Raw genomic sequence first — 24,758 nt, forward strand, 5'->3', positions numbered from 1 at the left:
TGGTTCAAGGGGCAAGGACTGGTATCTGTACAGAACCTTTGGCAGCAGTATTTGAGAGTGCTTGGAGAAGGTAGTAAAAAACACAAAGTGGGAGCGGATTTGGGGCGAGAAGAATAGAATTATTACTATTTAAGAACAATATTCTATTGGATAAGTAGCATGTCTGTCTCTCAATAAGTAGCGTGTCTGTTATTTAAATAATTCTTATGATACAATTATAATCTGACAATTATCATTGTAATAAAGTTGTCATGCTGCAAGAAGGTCTCAGGCACCGGCTTGGCCCTTGAGTCCCAACCGCACCGCATGTTTACTATGGAATAAAGGTTATTTATCATTACATATGAATCGAGGAGGCCTCTCTTCATGGCGGTGGAGATCTGGCAATCCATTTCAGTCCAGCGTCTTTTTGCTGTTGCAGAACCTGCATGTTTCTCCTCGGATTTAGGTAGTTCTGCAATATAATTTACTGAGCTTCTTGTTATCTCCAGCAATATATTGTTTTCAATCTTCAGTCTTGGACCCGGCACCACTGAAAGGCTGAGACGGTCAGCTGATGTTCTTAGACTATTTGTAGCTTCCGATTGACAAAAGGGAGTCAAAACCTAGAATGGTATATTTTGGATGATTTATGCTGGACCAAGCAGCAGGCACCAACGTTCAAGTCTTTTCTATAGATAATTACCTAGATATTTGTATTTTTTTTTGTCTTTGTATTTCCTTAGACCAAAGAGATTTTTGTATTAGACTTATTAAGGCCTAACATGATATTTAGAAACGAACATATAGCTATATTAATTTTCTGGATGGAATGTTTGTAAACAACCTTTTTTTCCTGTGTGGTAGACATGGAATCTTTCTGAATTTGTAAAATAATCAGCATCACTTATGTCCCTATCTTCTGTTTCAGGTCACAAGAACGTTTAACAAGTGTCGAGCTCTGATCAGGCTCCTGTTTCAGAAGTGAAACAATAAAGGCTAATTCAGGAAAGGAAGGTAACTGTGTTTTATAACAGGTGAGTTAAATGAGATAAATGGGAAGTGTTGAAATCACCATAAAAACCGATGCATTGCCCCTTTTTTTACTGTTACATTTTTTATAATAACTTTCTATAAAAAGACTTGCTCTTTTCATAGAACCCACATTGTGAGGATGGCAGCTCACAAAAAAACCCTGGGGAATCGAGCCTTGGTGGCATATTGAGTAACAAACTGTATGTATACATAAACACGTAATGAACATATCATGCTTTACATACTGTTGAATTATTTTATAGCATGTGATACACATGACTGAACGCACTCTCATAGTCAAAAACAAACAGCCAATAAGTTGGAGTGTTAAAAGTTTTCCAGCTGTAGATTACAGACTGGACACCCACATTTATTTTACATCCAAGTGTACACAATAAAAGAACAGTGAAACTCAAAGCATATATATATATATATATATGCAACCCAAAGCTAAATCTTTTTGCTGCTGACTTAACACAAAAAGAGCCCCAGGCAGACACTCATACTCCTTAACACAGTGTGTGGCAGTCACTAATATGAACATCTGTCACAGGCATTACCAGTAATATAGTGACACCCATTGCGATGCCTCTTTCAGTCCTTGTTTAAAAAATAAAAAAACCTTAAAATTTTAGGCAGAGCACAATCTAATCCTGCTGAATAGGGTCTGGTATGTTTATGACTAACCACGAGACTCACACAATTTCCTGTAAGTATATCATAAAACATGCAAATTTCAGTAGGGCATTTAAATGTAGCAAGCACGCAAAATGTAATTGGCATTTTCAATTACCATGATGGAGTCCATTTTATCCAAAGACAAGCCATAGCAATATGAAACTGCATACACAGCCCTTTATTCCATTGCACTGCAGTTATGGGGCTACTTTATAAAACATAAATAGTGGCGATAGCAGTTTCTGCTGTTTTTACACTCTTTACAAGGTTAATGTACTGATGCGAGGGGAAGCAAAACATCTTTGTACAGTCTGTTTCACCCCATGGGTTACAGAACCCTGCAGAGTGATAAGCATTACAGTTGTGTGTGTGTTAAAGAATTCATGCTTTTACAGGTGTGGAGAACATAACGTGTTTACGGCACCGCACGCTAGTAGGTGAAAGCCTACGCTACAATGGAGTGACAAAGTGCTTGTCTGCAATAAGTCTGTAAATTCTTATTTACCCCTCTCTGGAGCCAGCTCCCATGCTGTGTCCTCTGGTATACTACAGCTTATGTAAGTAATGCAAAACCTTTGCTTTACTCTGCTTGAGTAGAACATGGTGTTTTCATGAGAGTTCTGATTTATTCCATTAAAGGCGCTTCAATCATCAGCCTGAGGTCCATTTTCCACAATAAGGGTCACAATTTGCTGATACTAAATGATGGTGTGCTTGAAGTGCACGTAACAAGTTTTCCTGAACGTGTCAAGAGATAGTTTCTGCAAATCTACGCTGGTCACACGGCTGCCCTCTCTCCTATCCTTTGACCCTGCGAGAGAGGTCTGCATAGGACAGGATGTTAATGTTTCAAACCAGACTTAAACAGTGGTTTGTGTAGCTGCAATGTATCTTTATCAGTGAAATCTTAATGTGTTTTCTCTTTTTCCAAGTAAGATTTACAAAAAAAAAAAAAAAAAAACATTAAAACACGTTCTCAAATATCAGATATGTTAAAGTTATCCAGATCTCTACTTTTAAATGAAATCAGAACTAACATGGATTTAGTGACCATATCAATCTATTGAGAAAAGTACTATGCAAATTGAACACATGGGCATCCAAGGTTGATGTCCTCTATCATTGATGGTCAGTATAGAGACCACCACACTTACCTCTTACAAATAATCAGTGTTTTAAGATAATGCAAAAACTGGTAACAACACTGAGTGGACTCTACCTAGAAGAGACAGCCACTAGACACAGCCCAAATGACACTGGGTTGAAATGTAACACTTCAGAAACAAAGTCAAACTGGTCAAGACATCTAACACACATCAGAAGTGTCCAAAAAGTAGACCTGTACCTGTTGCAGAACTACATATGTCCTTAAGTTGGATCAGGAAAGAACATGTAATTCGATAATTGTTGTTGGTCTACCTTTTGGTCACCCCATCCAACATATTTGACAACTGGAAATATGGTCAGAAGTCGTATTCAAATCTGCAGACTACCCAACTGAGAAACAGTTATTAAAAACTTTAACACTAACCTTTATAAATTCTTATTTTAAAAACATATTTCCATACCTTAAAAAGCAAGTTGTCTTCTTTGTGCTCTGCGTACATGGATGTGAGACGATACTGGTTCTCGGTGGTTATATCGATGCGGTAACCAGTCAGCATGTAGCACACAGTTCGGAATTCATGGATTTTTGTCTGGAACACCTCTCGCAGTCGTTGATTCTTCAATTCTGCACTCTCGACTTGCTTCTTCAACTCTGTATCCAAAACGACAAAAGGATATCATCATAATCGACAAACTCTTACAAAATAAAGGGACTTAAATATAAATGTTTTGTTGACAAGTTCTAAAAGGATATGTCTAATTTATGGCATTTAATCCATCAATAAATATCTAAGTCCATGATCATTCTGAAAGAGACATGATCTTTAAAGGCCCTATTATTCTGAGTAGGCCGTAATACTCATTTTTAAAAGCTACATATTACAGACGGCAATTATGTTAAATGTTGCACATAGATTATTTGGCGGGAAAACAAATACAAAATGATTTATTGAACAAAAAGAATATGTTCAATGCCTAGTGAAGTAGAAATCTGATGGATGGAGTGGAAGATCTGATGTCGAACCATAACATGCTCAGTAAATACTGACCGTTGTTGCAAATAATTAATTGATACTGAGAGCTTGCTACACCTCTTATCACTAATTTAGTCTCTCACTACATAAGAGAAAGAAAGAGCGAGAGAGACAATAGATATAAAATATAGAGACAATGAAACTTCCACATTGCTTTATATTCTGCAAACAACCCAGTCTAACAATTTTGTTTGAATTTTGCTTGAAAGCAGAACCACGAATTGGTGAACATATCCATATCTTTTACAGGGCAACGTTTGTAATGAAAAGGGGAAGAGATGATTTGTTTTACACTGAATTTAGGGAACTTGCTTTCTCCACAAGTTGCAGTTCGGCGTGAATAGTGAATTAGCTTCAAGATTCCACAACATACTGTCTTGACGTGAGTTTCCATTGACCTCACTAGAGATTTGGTTCAGGAGCTCAGCTTCAAGGAAACGTTCCAAACCTTTGTAGGGTAACTTAATGAAGTTGATATGCTCCATTTAATAAACAAACCTGCCCCCGTGAATAGCAACATTTCAACCGTTACACTGGTCATTGTCGAGATCTTTGAGAAAGACCAGGGTACTGATGAAAAAACATGGCAGCCACACATGTGCCACAATAAAGAGGTATTGATTTAAACTGGAGCTAGGCAATTTTCTTTATTATCTGATAGAATCCAGGTCATTGTTCACCCTCCCGAATGATATCTTAACTAAAATAGTGCTCACCACATTTATTTATTTGTTATGCCTTACTAAAATATGAAGCCCAGAATCCTTAAATGGTAAATCCTGCAGCACATTAAATGGTCTTTGGTGACAGATTAATTTTTTAAGGGTCCTCATGTATGTGACATTATATTATACTTAAATCTGTTTCACATATCTTTCCTCTCCACCAACACCAACTGGTTTCTAAAGTCCAGCAATGTGGGGCGTGGCCAACAACCGCATGGAGTAGTCGCAAGCCGTGCGAGCTCCGTGTACCGCCGAGCCGTCAGCGACAATTTAAGAGCCTGACAAGCACAAATCTTACCCCCACAAGGGGCATCCACTGCCTTCGCCCTCATGGCACCCTCCAAACAGCTTAAACTGACGGATTCGATCCGCTCCGGTAAAAAAGACCGCCCGCGGCAAAAACAAGATGGCGACGATACAGCCACGCAATCCCCAGACCCGAGCAGCCTCACAGACGAAGACAGCTCACAGATACCACAAGGGGATGATTTGGTTACCAACCAAAGCCTGCATGCTATGCTACAAGTCCTAAAGGAATCCCTGAGATCAGACTTTAAACAAATATCTAAGGAACTAAGGAAGGACATACACGATCTGGGTGAGCGCACCAATCGATTGGAATCCAGGACGGATGACATATGCTTGGTCCACAATGATATGGTAGACCAACTGCAGAAATTAGAAGAAGAACAGGCCGCACTAAAACTGAAAGTGGCGGATATGGAAGATCGATCCCGTAGAAACAATCTGCGCTTTCGAGGTATCCTGGACTCAATATCCGCGGAGGCCCTCCCGCAGTATCTGCAAACCATGTGCGCCATTCTTGTTCCTCATCTCGAGGCTGCCTCTTGGACGATGGACAGGGTACACAGGCTACCTAGGCCGGCCAGACTCTCCGCCGACACGCCACGCGATGTGATCGTGCGCTTCCACTACTACAAGTCTAAAGAAGCATTAATATCCGCGACAAGAAAACTGGATCAATTGCCTGACCCATACCAAAATATCAGCGTGTTTGCCGACTTGTCTGCAGCGACCATGGCGAGAAGGAGGGAGTTTATTAATGTGACCAAGACCCTGCGTAATCACCAAATCTCTTACAGATGGGGATACCCGACTAAACTTTTGATCTGGCACAATGGAAAGTCGGTAACAATCCTCGAACCAGAAGTGGGAATGGCGAAACTCAAGGAATGGGGCCTGCATCACAACATGGGACATAACTCACCGCAAAACTCGCTTCCTAAGAAACTGAGAACAGACTGGACTATGGCGGGCTCGCCTTCCAGACCGCCAGCGCAGCATGAGACCTGATAAACGGACACTAATTTGCAGTACCAGAGTGACTCCAAGCACTTAAGTATTAATAGGGCTGTAATGTAATGTAATGAGAAATGTTTTTGATTGCCAACCGGGCATTATTGAGGCGAGGTAACAACGCCATTTACTCCCCTGATTCAGTTATCAACTGTCCTCTGCCCGTTATATACAGGAAAACTCAGTGATTTTCTGTTAGAGTACCAAAGTAACTGCTTTCACTCTGAGCAGTGAGATATCCTTTGCCGCACGCAGTTAACACTGTCTTTTGCTAAATGCTTTACAATAATTGTTTACATGCCATGCGAGTGAGCGCCTGAGTGCTCTGGTACCCCCAATGGCACTGAGAAACCCTTTGGTCACCACGTCCAACACACCAATGCTCCGTCCTCTTGAGTGCTTGCTAGGCTACTCAGATATTAGAGGCTATATTTCGGCGGGGACTCCCACCCCCCACTGCCCAATCTAGAGAGATGACAGTCTCCTACACGTGGCAGACACTGTCCCTGCGCATCGAGCAGGATGATTATACCCCCTTACCCCCAAGTTCAACCTTATTTCTGCAGTTTGCACTGATATGTTTTATATGTTTTATATGTTATATGTTGTTTTTTGAAGGTATACACGCCCTCAGTCTACATACACATGAGGCTCACTTGTCCCGAGGTCCCCATGGCCTATCACATACCCGGCACTCGAGAAATCTTGTACAACGCCAACCAGCATTCCAAGAAACGAGACGGCACTATGTGCCAACTCATGACACAATCATACCCACACTCATTCCCTGTGCAGAACCAGACCGCAACACCCCACTCTGGCCTTGCGCTTCTACAAGGTACGAAATGAGGGAGCAACAACCCCCCCAAGTAATATTATGGCGTTAGCCACATTCAAAATATATTTCCTTAATGTAAAAGGCCTTAACAGCCCACACAAAAGACGCCTGGTTGTCCAAACTATGCACAAATCCAAAGCTGCTATCATTTGTCTCCAGGAAACACACTTATGCTGCCGTAACCCCCCACAAATACGCTCATCTCAATACCCCCAGGTTTTTCATGCATACTCGCCCCACAAATCTAAAGGAGTAGCCATCCTGTTCCACAAGGATTGGGTATTTCAGGAAACAAATGGACACATAGACGCAAACGGTAGACTGCTAGTTCTCACAGGTAACCTTAATGGCATGTTAATCACAATAGCATCGCTATACGCCCCGAATGAGGCCCAGGTCGCGTTCATTCGCAAATCCTTAAAATTAATAGACAAAATCAGGACAGGCCACATAATTGTTTGCGGTGACTTCAATAGCACCTTAGACCCGACCCTGGACATAAAAAGGGAACAGGACAAATCCCCAACCTCACACACAGTCTCCACCTGCAACGAATTAAGTAAAACAATCAATAATAACAACCTTTATGATGCTTGGAGATCCACATACCCGCGAGAGAGAGACTATACTTATTTCTCGCAGGTGCATGGTACATACTCCAGAATTGACCTATGTCTGGTAGATAAGGCCACACTGATGAACATCGAAGATGTGCAAATTGGCCAGAGGACCTGGTCAGATCACGCCCCACTGACAGTCACATTCCGCTCCCTGTACCAAGCCAGAGGCAGAGGGACGTGGCGTCTCAATGAGAGCCTACTAGACGACCCACAAATACTCACTAACGTCACTAAGGAAGCTTCTGACTATTTCACACACAACATGACCGACTCCGTCCCAATTCAAACCGTATGGGTCGCGCACAAGGCCGTCATGAGAGGGATATTCATTAGAGAAGGCTCAAAACGCAAAAAACACACTAATGACTCCCATAGTGCCCTACTCCAAGAACTGACAAACTTGGAAACACAAAACAAAACACACCCTCGCAAAGCCTTAGCTGCACGCATCACCGAGATACAGAGGGAACTGAACGCCCTCGAACTCCTCACTACCGAAAGGTGGATGAGATCACTCAAACTCAGATATTACACGCAGGGTAACAAAGCAGGTAAACTGCTAGCCAACAAACTGAAAGCAAAGCAACTACAATCCAAAATCCCGTACATTATATCTCCCTCAAAGGGCAAACTCTACAACCCACTAGACATAGTCAATGAATTAGCGGAATACTATGACAAACTTTACAACCTACACAATGACCGCCAGACGCCACAACCGACTCCTACCAATGTAGCTGACTTCCTGGATGGCATACCCCTTCCACATCTGTCCCCTCCAGCCATTGCATCACTAGACGCCCCATTCACACAAGACGAAATCCGTAAGACCATCCTCTCCCTACCCAAACACAAAGCCCCAGGCCCGGATGGACTATCTAATTACTATTACCACAAAATGGAACCGACTCTCACACCACACCTCACCACCCTATTTAATGCTATCAAAATATCAGGCACCCTCCCTACGGAAATGCTGGAAGCAAACGTTGTCACCCTTCCCAAACCGGGCAAACCGCCCACATACTGCGAAAACCTACGCCCTATATCGTTACTAAATGCAGACATCAAGCTTTACGCAAAACTCTGGGCGATGAGACTTAAACCACATCTCAGAGACTTAGTATCAATTGAACAAGCGGGTTTCGTCCCCGGGAGGCAGGCAGGTGATAACACCAGACACTTTATAAACTTAATAAATTGGGCGCAAACAAGCCAACAAGCAGGGGTAGTTCTGGCGCTAGACGCCGAGAAGGCATTCGACCGCCTGAACTGGACTTACATGGAGGCTACACTGTCCAAAATGGGCCTCTCAATACAAACCCTGCGGGGCATTATGGCTCTGTACCAATCCCCATCAGCAAGAATCTTCAACTCCGGTTTCATTTCAAATAAATTCCAAATAAGCAATGGCACACGCCAAGGCTGCCCGCTTTCCCCGCTCCTGTTTATACTTTGTCTGGAACCACTCATAATGCATATCAAAAAACATCAAGACATAGCTGGTCTATCCACACCCGTAGGCACCCACAAAATAGCACTGTTTGCAGACGACATCCTCCTTTACCTCACCAAACCTACCTCCTCAATCCCACACCTGATGGCACTCCTCCTACAATACGGACAAGCATCATATTATAAAAATAATCTTAAAAAAACTCAAGCACTTCCCATAAATATCACCTCAACAGAGCTACAGACACTCAAGTTGCATCACCCCTTTGATTGGAGGAAAACCTCCTTAAAGTACCTGGGAATCAACCTCACTAAATCACATCATCAGCTGACCCATGAAAACCATATCCCCCTAACCTACAAACTCCAAGCACAATTAGACACTTGGCAAAACCTTGAAATCTCATGGCTAGGGAGAATCAACACGATTAAAATGATGGCCCTGCCACATGTCCTTTACTTATTTCGCACCATACCCATACCTCTAAGTGATAAAATAATCCAAAGATTCCAAAACATGTTTAATGCATATATTTGGAAAAAGAAACCCCCGAGACTAGCCAGACGACTCACGTGGCTGTCCCCGAACAAGGGCGGTCTAGGATCCCCAAATGTGAAAGCCTACTATAGGGCGGCAGTGCTAGCCCAAGGGTTAGAAGTGTTGTCAAGTTCCACCCCTCGTATCTGGTCCCCCCTAGAGAATGTATGCATTAGACCATACACGGTGCATTCTATGTTGAGATCATTCCATGCATGGGACCCACACGAGCGTAAGCCCCTGGCCAGTACGAAGTTTCTAATAGACAGTTGGAAAAAATGGGCCCACAAGCTCACAGGCGTGGACAACATTCTGCACTTTGCCCCAATACACACGATTTCAGAACTGGCAGACGATATCAATGTAAATCATTGGATGCAAAAAGGTATAAGGTCAATATCCCAACTATTTTCGAGAGAAGGCATCAAGCCATTTCCAGTCCTTCAGGAAGAATTCGAGCTCCCCCATAAGGACGTTTTCACATACCTTAGGACCAAACACCTTCTCCAATCCCTTCACACGCAACATAGTGACGAGTTACAATTGACGGCTTTTGGCCTATACTGTATAGGGAAAAAACCACACCTGAAGCCATTATCTTTATGCTACTCGGCACTAAACGATGCAGACCCCCTACATAAACACAAATACATGGAACAATGGGAAGCAGAACTCAATATCAATATACCTACCCCACTATGGTTACAGGCGATCCAGACAACAAAAAAGGTATCCCGTAGTCTAAATCTTTGGGAGGCTTACTACAAGATACTGATGAGGTGGTACTTCGTGCCTACCAGGTTAGCAAACATTTACCCTTCTGTGCCCGACTTGTGTTGGAGGTGTCAGCTTCATAAGGGAAACATGAGACACATATTCTGGGAGTGCCCCTCCTTAAAGGGAATCTGGCTAGCGATAGCCCAAGCTGTTGAACTGCTAACAGCACGCAAACTGCCGTTTACACCGGAATGCTACTTGCTCCACCTCTCTCCTACATTACTTGTAGATAACAATAGATGGGTGATCATACATTTGTTAACAGCAACTAAGATAAGCATAGCCAGCCACTGGAAGAGTACACAGGTTCCTTCCCTCCTGGAAATATGGAACAGATTAGACGCTATTGCTGACTATGAAGGGATGGCATACAGATTGAATGGCCAAATAGAGTTATATACCAAAAGGTGGACAAACTGGCAGGCACATCGTAAACAAGTGATAAAGCTCAAAGTCTCACCGTTATAACCGCCACGTCCATACGATTTTAAGATAACTGCGCTACGCCAATTTGCTAGGCCTCACAATACCTCGATAACCAACCTCAAACAACACCGTCATTATGCCAGAACATAACTGGGTCTATAACACTCAGGGACTAATTCTTTGTATACCTTCCCCCCCCCTCCTCCTGTATTTATCATCCCACCTCCTTGTCTCCCCATCCCCTGGTGTAAAGGTACATACGTTTCTATCTGAAACATCGCAATAAGCTTGAATAATGTCTAGAGAAATCGCCAACACCTTAGCCAGCGCAAGATCCACCATGGTTGGCATTTCAGACACTCACCATACCACTGTACGTACATAATGATTCTGATATAGCATAAATCTAAACGTATACATGTTTATTTGATTGTATAAATCCATCGATATGACTGTACATGTAATGCCATCATACTGTATTGTACCGTATACCCTCCCCATTCTTCTTTCTGTATCCCATGTTATTTTTGTTTTTTATTATTTCGGAAAATTTTCAATAAACACAAACATTGAAAAAAAAAAAAAAAAAAGTCCAGCAATGTTCCCTGTAAGTATGCGTCTAATTTCACAAGTGCAAAATACAGGGGTGTCCCGAATCATTCACTTCTAGCCTTAATTAAACTACAAATCCCAGAATTATATGGTAGCTTGAATTCAAAAGATATGAGAAGGTCAATTCTGGACTTGTGGTATTATCATACTGCTGGACCAACACAACAATAGCATTTACAATAGACATTGCAGAAAAGCGGCATTTACATTTCCACTGCTAAGAAATAAATCCTGCAACAAAAAAAAACAACAACTTATATTTCCATTCACATCACATTTTATTAGCTTTGTTGTACAAATGAATACATGATCATCGCAAATAGCCTTTTTATCAAAAGAGCCTTTGCAGCAATTAAATGTCTATTTATTCATTCATTAATTACAAGAAGAGGGTTTCTTTAGACACAAAATTTTCTCAGAGATCTTTAATGGGTTGGATAGAGGGAAAAAAAAGGATAGTGGTTTTCTGCAATGACAAGATTTCGCAGAATTGAAGGAAGCTACCCACATCTAGGATTATATATGTATTGTTTTTTTCTTCTCGGTTTTTCATTGTAAAGATATTGTCTGTATCTACAATGCATACTTTTAGACGTAAGCTGACCCTTTGCACCTCTTCTTAACACTTCCTGGTTTTGTCCACCCTCAATATGGACAAAAAAGGATTCTTGTTCCATAAGGCTTTGGCCATTGGGGGATAATCTTGCTGAAATGATAAGGTGGCTACACCAATTTCTAGTTCACCAAATATATTAATCCGAAGGACAACGCATTTTATGAGCAAAAATGAATATGCCTTTATTGGTATTAAAACACCCTGCAACGTGTTTTTTCTGTGATGCATTCAGACAACAAATATTCTAATTCAGAATTCGGAAAAGAGGGACCACATTGTCAAAAAGGAGGAAAGCCCATGTTTAATGTAGAGAGAACCCTAAAAATCACTGTAGTTATAAGTCTGTCCATTTGATCACCAATTTGAAGGAGGACATTTTTACTGTCGATCTGCGTGTGTAAAGTACAAGTGTCTACTTAGTCTGAAAATCGCATTTGAATCAAGATATGGTTGGCGGATTATGAGATCATAGTACAAGACCATGAATAAAATGGAGCAGTACTGATAGGCGGCTTTCCTATATGGTGAATAGAACTGCAAATGGAGCTGAACTATTGTTCCCTTACATCTCTGCTGCATAGGGATTATAATTTGAATTTCCTTGCAAAGACAAGTCTGAAATGACTATGGGATGAAGATTCTGTGGAACGGTCACCGTGTTGATTCTGCTTTGCAATTAGTATAAAATTCAGGAACTTTTAGGATTTTTTCAATGTACCGGTATTTTCTATGTAACACATAAAACAGGATCACTTCGACCCCTACATTGTCCCTTTAACAAGCCATTTTCCCTGTCTCCATATACCTAATTTTATTTTAGAAGAAGAAGAAAAAAACAGATGTTTCCTCCCCAGCAATAGCATGTCTAATTGGTATTTACACATGTACATCCACAAAAAAATTAAAGCGTTATTAAAATTCAAATGTGCTAAAAATGCAGCTCAAAATGACCTATAATTACTACGTTGAAATAAAGTTACTGCAAATGTATTGACGATGGTAGAGAAATAATAATATATGCAAATAATAACTGAAGAACGTGCCCAGATGTGAAGACTGAAAACATCTATTATAATGGAGTCAGGAGATGTAAGTAGTTACATTAATTAAGAACGCTCTGCTGTGCCAAATACGACTACGTTGAAAGACTGGGCTAGGATAAAGTATGAGCTGGCTTTGGGGGGGGGAGATCAATGGACATTATCACTCCAGACTTGCCGTTTCTAATACTCCGAAAACATACTATCGTTAGCAATATTAATCAACGTTCTGTTTGTTTTCAAGGAGAATAATAACAAAATGAAGACCTTCACTCGTGACATTAAAACAGTGTTCTAGAACAGTAGACAGAAATAAGTAAGAAGGTCAACTGAAATTGCAGAGGGTCGAAGAGAGTTTATTCTCGCTAGGCTAAGTTGTTGAGTGCAGGCAATCATAGGAGTAAGTCCACAGAAAAAAAGATAACATTTCTAGGTGGCAGTATTACTATTGGCAGGACAGTATTGATGACCAGCTCTCCACGCTATCTGCACGAAGGTTATGCGGTGCAGCTTAAATGGACACTCAAATGCCAGGAAAACTAATCGTTTTCCTGGCACTGCAGGTCCCCTCTCCCTCCCACCACCCATCCCATGTTGCTTAAGGGGTGAAAACCCCTTCAGTGACTTACCTGAGATCCCCGCCGATGTCCCTCGGCGGTGGTTTGGGGTCTGCCCACGCTCCTCCCTCACCAACGTCATCCGGTGGGGGAGACCGATCACGCATGTGCGGCCGCCGGCGGGGGAAACCTAATGCGCATGAGCGGCAATGCCGCACGCACGCATTAGACCTCTCCATAGGAAAGCATTGAAAATGCTTTTCAATGCTTTCCTATGGGGGAATTAAGCGACGCTGGAGGTCCTCACATAGTGCGAGGACGTCCAGCGACGCTCTAGCACAGAAAACCTGTACTAGAAACCAGGAAGTGCCCTCTAGTGGCTGTCTAGTAGACAGCCACTAGAGGAGGAGTTAACCCTGCAATGTAATTATTGCAGTTTCTGAAAACTGCAATAATTACAGCTGCAGGGTTAAGGGTAGTGGGAGTTGGCACCCAGACCACTTCAATGGGCAGAAGTGGTCTGGGTGCCTGGAGTGTCCTTTTAATCTTTTCAAGATTTCACACGGACAACCTTCCTGTTGCTAAAATATCCACTTTCATAGGGAGAATCCACCACACCTGTTTTAGCCATGGACATAAGTCCCCTAACTCATAACAGTCTATGGAAATTTGGCCTCAGGAATATGAAGATCTATAGGAATTAAAGTGAAAGATTCAACAAAAACAAGCACTCAAATGGTTACCAAAATAGAAAAATACATGACTGTATTAGATGTGATACTGTCATAGGGACAGCCGGAAAACAAGACTTCAGTCTATTTAGATGTTGATAAGAATTTTGGTTCTTATTTATATGTTACAAGCAAATGTTCGTAGTCCAGACCGGTTATCACCCATCCCTAGTCCCATCTGATTATTCTCCATTTTTAGCAAATTCATGCAAGCCAAGTAGTATCATAATGAAGCTGTCTTTATAACTACATACCCATCACGGACATTTTATGTAGGTATGTATGGACATTTTATGATGATAATACCGCAGCAGACCAAACTATAGTGTGTCCTTCAAACACGAATATTGTGAAGTAGGAAATAAGAGTTATATTTCAAAGCAGTTGCTATTTAGGATGAAACTTCCCTTCCTTCCATCTGTTAACTTATTTTGATGATTGCAGTATGCATTGAATTGTATCTTTTTTTTTTTTTTTTTACTGTGACAGATACATTTGCCCTTTGTCATATTTCTATATCCCTCTCTCTTACCTGTGGGGCAGGTAATATATTTGGTATTCAAAGCTGAGCACCTAGAAATCACCAATATTGTTGACTAGCATTACTCCCCTCTCTATTCATCCCATGCACTCTACATATACCTTTCCAGCCTATCTCCACCAACTCCTCCCAAATCCTCTATTTACATACCTTCTTACAAAACTTTTAACCTTCATTTCCTTTCTATCCTTCTGCTCCTAGCAGCTGGTGATGTCTCTCCAAACCCTGGTCCCACCTCAGCAAACCCACCACATACTAAGGCAAGGAACTACACCAATCTCATACCCATCTCATGTTACTCTTCCTCTAAATCCTCCTTCAATACTGCCCTCTGAAATGCACATTCTGTTTGCAATACTACAAAATCCACTGTTGTCCACGGCCTCTTAATTTCTCGTTCCCTAGACTTACTAGCTTTAAGAGAAACGTGGCTCTCCCCCTCTGACACTGCTACCCCTGCATCTCTATCTTTTGGTGACCTTCAACTTACCCACAAACCAAGACACTCTGAATGTAAAGGTGGTGGTGTAGAGTTTCTACTCTTGCCTCACTGCTCATTCAAGCGCCGCCCGACCGCCCAGCAGCCACTTTTATTTATCTTCACAGATCCATAGGTATGCCCCTTCTCGGTCTCTCTGCTCTGCCAGTGACCTTCTTCTGTCCTATGGAATAGCTTGCCTACCACCATCAGACTCTCCCCTAGTCTTCAATCGTTTAAGAAGTGCCTTAAAACTCATCTCTTTAGGAAAGCTTATGGCCTCCCAGAGTAACCTCTACCTCACATACCTGTCTCTTGCTCTCTCCTAAAAGGCAGCACTCTACTCTCTCCTCCAGCTCTGCTTCACTCCCACCTCGTTTGATTGCTATTTCCTACTGTGTTTTACACCCCAACTCCTATAGACTGTAAGTTTTTTTGTAATTGTCCTATTTATAGTTAAATTCCTTCTCTTAAAATAGTGTAAAGCGCTAGAGAATCTGTTGGCGCTATATAAATGGCAAGAATAATAATAGCATATGCTAGTTAGAAAATATACAATAATTAAGGACTAAAGGAAATGTACAACAGTTATTAAAGATTAAAGAAAATTACCCATTGTTCTTAGTATTAGATCCATACCACCCAATGGACTAAAAGGAACTCCCACCCCATTGCCCGACTAAATATAGTCAAATCTTGCTTGTATTCAAGTTTGCAGCTTCTGGTTCTACCCCTGATCTATCTACTTGGCTGACATAAATCAGAAATGATTCTTTGAGCCAATCACAATGCTTTCCCATATGATTGGCTGAGACTGTCAAGGAGGCAGATGAGCCCCAGGAAGCACCTTTAGTAGCTGATGAGTGGCCAGTAGAGTTAGCACTAGGCTGTACTGTATACACGGCATTTTCTATGAAAAGCCAGTGTTTACTGCAAAAAGACGAAAGGAAATGATTCTACTCACCAGAACAAATACAATAAGCTGTAGGTGTTCTGGTGACTATATGTCCCTTTAATTCGAACAAGAACATATTATAAAATATGGTGATGGCCCATGCATGTCCGATACTGTACAATAAAATCATGATTGTCCAGTTTTAAGGATGGAGATCTGATAAACCTAGCCGCGCCTTCCAAATAATCTCAGGTGATCTTGGATATATTGAAGAGTAATTCATTACAAATACTGTACTGAGGGGAAAATTAATTGTTCATTAGATAGACTGTTGGATGCACATGATTTTTAACCTCTGGCATAATTCTTGAAATCAATCTCTGGTAACAATGGACAGAAAATCATTGCCATTTGAAAGCGCTTTATTGGCGTTTGTGAAATAGGAGGTGGTCTCGTTCAAGCTATTTAGGCGAACAGGTGTACAGATCTAGAAAACAGATGCACAGCAAGGAGCTAGTCTTCAGCAATATACAAGACACTGAAGATTAACCAGACAATGGAGGTCTGATTGCGGAATATAAAATGCAACATTCTGTAGCTTTTGTGAAGATAGCAAGCGTTTACTGCAATTGCCAATAACAAGCTTGTTTTGGAAGATAAAGCCTACTTACTTCTGTAATTGATTCCCTAGCATATATAAAATTAACTGAATATGTCAATAATATGTTAAAATCCAGCACTATAAACGAGAAACAAATACTAATGTTAAAGGGACATGCTTTAAAGCACGGGTCAGCAATCTTTTTCCGCATGAGAACCGAATATATGGATGGTGGGCCAAATGAATGCATATAGCTAAACATTTAATACAGTAATGATAATAATATGGTGATAACATACACAGGAAAGGAGCCCATTTCTTATTTTTGATCTTTAAGCAGTTTAGTAGGTGGCTAATTTGTAATCAAACATTTTAATAACACTCACAGCAATGTGCAGTATGTATAAATATATAACAGAGCTCCAGAGCAATACAACTCACAGCTATGCACAGTTTGTAGGAGAATCACAAAGCTCCTCAATAATGCATTCACTGAGTTTATTGTTTAAGTGTATCACAGAGCTCCACACCAATAAAACTAAAATGATGTGCAGAGTATATGAATGTATTAAAGAGCTCCGATGTGTTTGAGTGGGATGTGCGGTTTTGTGTGGGGGTTGAGGAGTGGGATGTGCGTGGGATGTGATTTGAGTGGGGTTGGCGGTGTGTGATTGTGTGTGTGCATTGGCTAAATGTTATTGTGTGGTGGCCGCAGAACACATTGAGTAGGGTTTGGCTTACTGTTTGAATGAGTGTGATTGTGTGTAAGAGTTATATGTTTGTAATTAAAAAAATGTTGCAGGGTCACTCCAACCAACATGACCACTTCAGTGATTTGAAGTGACCATGGTGGCAGCAGTCTATACGTACAGTGTTTCTGCTTGACACACCGCAAATAAAGAGCAATCTGCACATGTGTGCTGGGGGCTAGTTACACCCCCAGCAAACGTGACTTTTGAAGCACGGAACTCCTAATTTCAATTCTGTACATAAAGCAGAGCCTGTTAGGGGACACACACACACATACACACAGGTAAGGTAAGTAGGAGGACTCTCAACGAACATCATGATGTGGGAGTTACCATTTACCTTCTAGAATGGCCTAATCTTTTGGGTCTGATGGCGCAAGAAAGCAACAAGAAACAGCTCATATTAGTTCTACACACAGACCCCTCACAGCCCGTTGTGTACTGACGTCACCCATCACTACATTCCGTTCTGCCTGGAGTGTTGTGTAGAACTCTAAGAGACTTGGCTGTCTGGGGTGGCAGGGAGCGTGCTGGATCCCAATTAGCTGACAGGCCGGTGTAGGGCAGGGATCGAGCTAGGCAGGGACGTTTAAGCCGCGAGGCAAACAAGGCATTTGCCTTGGGCGGCATTTTCCAGGGGGCGGCAAAAAAAGCCGCCCCCAAATGTCTTGTTAGCCTTGCGGCTAACATACATGCCGGCGGGCTGCTGGGCGGCGCTGGCGGCCCTGGCTAGGGAGCACTTCCTCTGAGCTGTCTGCTCAGCTCCCTCGCGCGCCGCACAGTGAGGCTGGGAGCCAGAATATGACGTCATATTCCGGCTTCGCCTCCCAGCCTCACTCAGCGGCACGCGAGGGAGCTGAGCAGACAGCTCAGAGGAAGTGCTCCCTCGCCAGGGCCGCCAGCGCCGCCTGTCCGCCCAGCAGCCACTGGATCACCAGGGAGAAAGATGACCCCCCCAGCATTCCCAAAGGTAAGGAGGCTGGGGGGGTTAAAGTAAAAAAAAAGTGTTAATGTGAGTGTGTGTCTGTTAGTGAGAGTGTGTCTGTTAGTGAGAGTGTGTGTGTGTCTGTTAGTGAGTGTGAGTGTGTGTGTGAGTGTGTGTCTGTTAGTGTGTGTGTCTGTTAGTGTGTGTGTGTTAGTGTGTGTGTGTGTCTGTTAGTGTGTGTCTGTTAGTGAGTGTGTGTTTCTGTTAGTGTATGCGTATCTGTCAGTGAATGTGTGTGTGTGTATTTAGAAGGCGGGGCGGGGGGAAGGGGTGGCGTGGGGGGGTAGGGCAGCACAAAACCAGGATACACCACTGGAGCTAGGTGCGTCACACATTTTGCCGACCCCTGCTAGATCCAGATAAAAAAAAAAAAAAAAAGCCGAGTGTTGGTACTGTTGATAATTTGGGGATTCTGTGAGGGCAATTAGCAGTAACACCCATTTAAAATATAAACAGACCTTATTTCTTACTTCCTGATATTTTACAAGACTGGATAACTGGCAACGCAACTCTGCAGTTTTCCGTCTGTCGCTAAACTAAGTAAAGATCAATACATTCATTCACTTTTCCAACTTCCATGCAACTTTTTATTTTTATTTTTACTGACCATGCTAAAACAATGCGATTTTCACAAAAAAATAAACTAACAAAAAAAAAAAAAAAGCAACAAAACCTGTAATTAAAAGTCGGAGATGGATGTAAAAAATACAATGGCCCTACTGGAGAGCAAGTCATTTTTCACAGCTGTCACGGAGTGCACTGGATTTAATAGATCTCAAATGTCTGAATGGTTAAAGTTACATTTCATGTAAAAATGCAGAACATTTACTGCAGTAGGAAAAAAAATTATTTTCTTTACCGGTTTCTTACTTGCTCCTGGCAAAATGCTGGTGATTCTGAGGTCACAGCCACTTGTGGCACTGGCTACAAACAGCCTCGAGTGTCTGCAGTGAGAGACTGAGATTGGGATTGGTCCTCCTCCAATTGTTTCTTAAAAGTGCCCGCACTCAGAGTCTCAAAGAAAGGGTTGTCAGGGAAACCCACAACAAGAATCTCCACCTGTTATGAAAATGTGCACTCATACACCAAGGGTATGATAAGCCCGATAGTATTTACAGCATGTAATAGTAATAAACTGGTGTGAAGCCCAACAGTAATAACACAATGAACAAAATTAGAAAATGCTGTGCCACGTAATGAAGAAATCTCAAAGAAGAAGGGAGAATTTATTTTTCACAAATATATTTATAGTATTCAGCAGAGTGAAATTCAACATAGTAGGAGTAATGCACTTATTCAAGTAAAAGCCAGTGGCGGGGGGAGAAATCACTGGAGCATAATCGTTTGGGTCAGGAATGAGTGAAGCAGGACCCGTTAATGCAAGGGCTTGTATCGCCAGCTTGGATGTGTCAGCATGGATGATACACAAGTTATTTAAAGACACAGTGGTCTTCTACATAAAGAGAAACAGTGGTGAGATGTGCAATATCCTTTTTCCTGGTATGTTTGCAATCAGACTCAGTAGGATTACCAGGTTTATGGTGGAGTTTTCTGAATGGACTGTAATATAAACGTTAAAGGGACACTATAAAGGCACCTAAACCACTTCATTTCAATGACATGGTCTTGATGCTAAGCCCAAACACCCACCCACCTCCATTTTACCGTTGCAGCTTTAAACATTGCCTTTCTGCAGAACAGCAATGTTTTTATTGCAGGGATTAAACGTCTCATTTGCAGTCACTCATACAGCCACTAGAAGCGCTTCCTCTGAAATGAAGTCAAACTTTGCTATCTCTATCGGATTGTCTCAGAGAGACAGACTGGCACAGCATTGGATTTTGCCACGCATGTGCACTAGCCTCCCAATATTTCCCTATGGAAAAGCATTGGATTGGCTGAGATTATCGATGTCAACGATCTCAGTCAAGCAATCTGGGCCAGCCACAGAGACTGGTGATGCAAGTGAGAGAAGATAAGTAAAATACCCTTCCCCTACCCCCCTGCAGGTGGAGGACGGTAATCTAAACAGCCACCAGGGCACTAAAGTAATGTGAATTCCTATTTGTATTCCTAACACTTTAGTGTTCCTTTAAGGTTGGAAGGGGAAAGAGGTGCTTAATTTGATGTATGAATAGAGAGAAGGCATCTTCGAATGGTGTCATGTAGGATGTTAAGGGAGTTGGGCATACATGAGGGTGGATGAAGATGATGTTTACCAAGAAGTTACCTTTTTTTGTTCTGTGACTTGGCTATATTGAAATGGGAAGTAGATGGATAAGTACTTATATAACTATTTATCTAATTGTATATCTAGTAGTACAAAGCATACAAAAAATAAGGAGTACAGCAAAACAATTGTCTGACGTTATGGAGAGCTCCTTAAAATGATCCAGAATAACCCATGGAAGAAACACAGAGGGAGGATCAAGTAGAAAACAGTTCACATCATTTTGGATAACTAACATCTTAAAGAGGATCTTCTTATGACACATTGCCGTAATAGCGTGTGTAGTGTGGAGTCCGATGACTTGGCTGGTCAACATTGTGAGCCAACAAAGTGAAGACAGCTGGGAAACTATGTCAGATGAAACACAAACATAGAGACGTGTAGTATTCAGTACACTCAGAGTGGGGACACAATAAAAAAAAAAAGAAAGGAGGGAGAGAGAGAGGGTGAAAGCCAGTATTTACACTTGTTAGCTTATGAGATACCAAATCCAATCCAAATGTTGCTAAAATTGAAAATTACAATCTCATGCATGTAGTTTGATTAGAGGAATCAAATCAAGAAGATATACACAGTGCATTGCAACAGCCTGCAATATAGAGGCAGGTAAACTTCAAGAAAGGGCTTATTTATAATTGAATGCCCCATTCTCTTAATTAGAAAGATCCGTCAATACAAAGCCCTGTACTCTGCCCTTTGGCAGTACATTTGTGTTTTATCTATGATGTTGCATCCCACACTTTCCGTAGAACCCGGGGTTATATTTTGCACAAGCAGATGTTTGCAGATCACATAATAACATGTTGGTTACCCAGTGTTTGAAAACTGAGTGCCTTGTATATATACACACACACCAACCACGCAAGCAAAATGCCACCTGTAATGTGTGCAATTAAGCAAATCAACATTTTATTAACCATTTCAGGGTTGTAAAGTAACTCATTACAACTACGTACTTTGCCATAATAGTATCTGTCAAATAAAAACAACTTTAAACAAGCATTAAGACATGACCTAAATAAGGGGTAGAAAATCTTGCTATTTTAAAACTATACATTCAAGAATTTTCTGCCTGATAATCCTCAAAATTCCATACCTTCGACCCCCAACTGTTGGTGGACTAACATTCACCAAAGTTTGAGTTACTAAAACAGGCTTTGCATAGATTTACAAAGATCTCCCTCCCCCCCCCCCAAAAAAAAAATTCAAGGAACATTATAGGGTCAGGAACACAAACGTGTATTCCTGAACCTAAACTGTTTTACTATGCAGTTCCCATGGCCCCCCTTACAACTAGTAAACACTCACCGTATTTCCAGCCCCATGCTTTTTTGTAGGAACGCATTGGATTGGCTGAGATCGTCAATTCTGATGATGATAGTCAAGGGGGCGGGACCAAACACTGCCCTGGCCAATCAGCATCTTCTCATAGAGATGCATTGAATCAAAGTACAGTGTCTCCATGCAGAGCATAGAGATGCAGAGTGTGTGCTGCACGGACCCAGAAAGCACAGTTATTGGCCGTCTTGAGGAGTGGCCACTAGAGGTGTTTCTAGACAGCAATTTAAACACTGTATTTTCTCTGAAAAGGCAGTGTTTATAGCAAAAGGCCTGCCAGGACTGACTATAGACATCAGGACAACTTCAATAAGCTGCCTAAACCTGGTTGCAATTATTTTAAATACATATATAAATCTAGCTAGATTTGCATGTGGTGCATACAAAGTATAATCAAAGAACCATTTTGTGTTTTTTGCACATTGTAATACTATGAGCTACTCTGCAAATCACATACTCCGATTGGCTGTCAACATCACAAGCTTTCTGCAGCCTTGTTCGTGATCAGTAAATGTTAGGGGTTTTTTATGCTAAACCTATTACAGCATACATATATTTAAGATTTGTTTATTATTATTATGTAATTATTTTTAAAATAAATATTATCATTATTTTATACTGAATTATAGAGAAGAAAAAAAAAAATCACACAACAGTGGAAGTATTACAATCAAAGGCCAAATATAAGAAAGTGTATCTTAGTGTCACATCAAACTTACATGGCATCACTTGAATCTGGCAACCAACCCACAAGGATCCCAGTGCCTTGTTTTACATACAGTAAAGGTAAGTCAGTGACACCATCAGCCAGCAGAAAGCTCCGTTAGACTGTTAACTTGTAAGAGTGACAGAAAAGCCTTATATATATATATTTTAACTCGGGGTGACACAATATAATAGAATGCATATACCAAAGAAAAGATTTCAAATAAAATAACACAAATAAACCTCAGTATAGTCACTGCTAATGCTTGGCAAGAAAGGCTCATCCCCCTTTTATTCTAAGCATACATGATCTGAAATCTAAAATGTTTCCCAATTACTGGTTATTTCTTCTTTTTACTTGTTAGATGCAAGATCTTTAGGTGGAAGAGAAATATCATGTCAATTCACAGCAGTTTCAGAAGAAGTCAAGAGGTCACTACAAAGGGCTTTAATTAGTGGGGAAGACGGGGATCAATTTTCTTTGCCAAAAGCCTTTCTTACATATGAAGTTTTTGACTATATAAAGTAAAAGCACAGAATACTAACAATGTGTATTTCATTGCTTGACTGGCGTGGTTACAGAACCTTATTACACTTTGTTTCCAGAGTAACGAGGCCAAGAAAAAAAGAAGATGACAAAAACGGCAGCGCCATGCATGTGATTGGGAGAACAAAATGGACATCCATTATTCTTTTTTTTTTTTTATATTAATCAGCCGTTACTATTTTACGGTGCTATGTGGCTTTTGAATCATAATTAGTGAACTTTCTGTTACCTTAGTCTGAAGCTCTCCCATTATAAGGACAGAATTAGGGTAGTTTAGGAACTAGGGTACCCTTTTTCATGTCCCTCTTTTTACACTTACCGATTTACAGAACCAAAATCGGTTTCCTTCTCCAATGAACACTCTGCTAGCGCATTAGAGCTTCCGTGAAGGAAAGCATTAAATCAATGCCTTCCTATGGGAAAGACGCTGGATGTTCTCATGCAAAGCGCAAGGATGTCCACAGTTGTTTCACAGAGTTACACTTTGTTACAATGCAGGAAGCGCACATCCTTAACCATGCAGAGTAAAACATTGCATTTTTCTCTGAAACTGAAATAGTTTACATTGCAGGGTTAAGGAAACAGGGGCACTTCTGCTCCTAGTGTCCCTTTAATGCTAAAGTAAATGCTCAGCATTGTTATATTGGGAGCTAAGGACGCCAGAAAAGATGCACTCTCTTTGTCAAACCACCTTCATTGTTCTGGAGCGAATGGAGAGGACAGTACCCATGGACTCCTTGCACCATAACCACTACTAAAAAACTGTAGTGTTCACGGTGCTATGAGTGACTCAATATAAATAAATAAAACATGACCACTCATTTAGAAGGAAGGGGGGGTGGGGACATGAAATATTAACTCTCAGCTTTGTCCAATACATATGCATGCCTCCGAAGTGTCCCTATTTTGACAGGACAGTCCCTATTCTGGGCCCAAATCACTCGGTCTTTCTTTTCTATCCTAATGTCCATTTTCTGGAGCTCTGTATTGTTGGTGTGTCTGAGTGTATAACAGAGCTTCACAGCAATAATACTCTCATGTAATGTGTCTTTAAACTACAATAAATGTGTTTAGAAATCAGTCTGTGCACATAAGAGACATTGTTCTTGTTCTAAATTACATTTAAGCTTCATAAATTGTTATTTGAAAATTACTAGTAAGTCACCTAACGTTTCTCAGATCAGCCCTGTTCCTGGCCACCCTCCCCCCCCCCCCCCACTCACCATCCTAAATTTAAAGTTGTCCATTTGAAATGTTGAGGGGTATGCAGATGGAAATGTAATTCTGTAACAAAAATTTGGATTTTAAACAGGTATATTGACTTTTAGAAATGATTGCATTTGAGGTATAATGAATATCCCAGTCAAATGTATTGTTTTAAAAGTTAGAAAGAAAAAGGCTGCAGTTTTCTGTAACAGAATGCAAAAAAAAGAATAAAAAAAAAAAAGAATGAAAGTGCTATTACAAAGAGCTTTAATTTGGCCTACAGATAGATTGCGATAAATATCATTACAAAGTCCCATTATGAAAAATGTAATTCATAAAACATGCTTTTTATTTTCTAGTGAGATGGAAACAAATAAAATATAAAATAACTTTTGATC

The 24,758-nt window shown here is 41.1% G+C and overlaps 1 protein-coding gene across 1 annotated transcript in view; it reads right to left on the bottom strand.

Moving 5' to 3' along the window:
• The window catches only part of MAD1L1 (mitotic arrest deficient 1 like 1), a 784,552-nt gene that overhangs the window by 199,918 nt on the left and 559,876 nt on the right, over positions 1 to 24,758 (bottom strand). The window contains exon 17 of the mRNA XM_063430429.1: positions 3,261 to 3,451. Within this exon, the coding sequence (XP_063286499.1) occupies positions 3,261 to 3,451 (191 nt within the window). The remainder of the gene's footprint in view (positions 1 to 3,260; positions 3,452 to 24,758) is intronic.

The sequence above is a fragment of the Pelobates fuscus genome, chromosome 8 (assembly GCF_036172605.1).
Source record: "Pelobates fuscus isolate aPelFus1 chromosome 8, aPelFus1.pri, whole genome shotgun sequence".
NCBI classification, from domain to species: domain Eukaryota; kingdom Metazoa; phylum Chordata; class Amphibia; order Anura; family Pelobatidae; genus Pelobates; species Pelobates fuscus.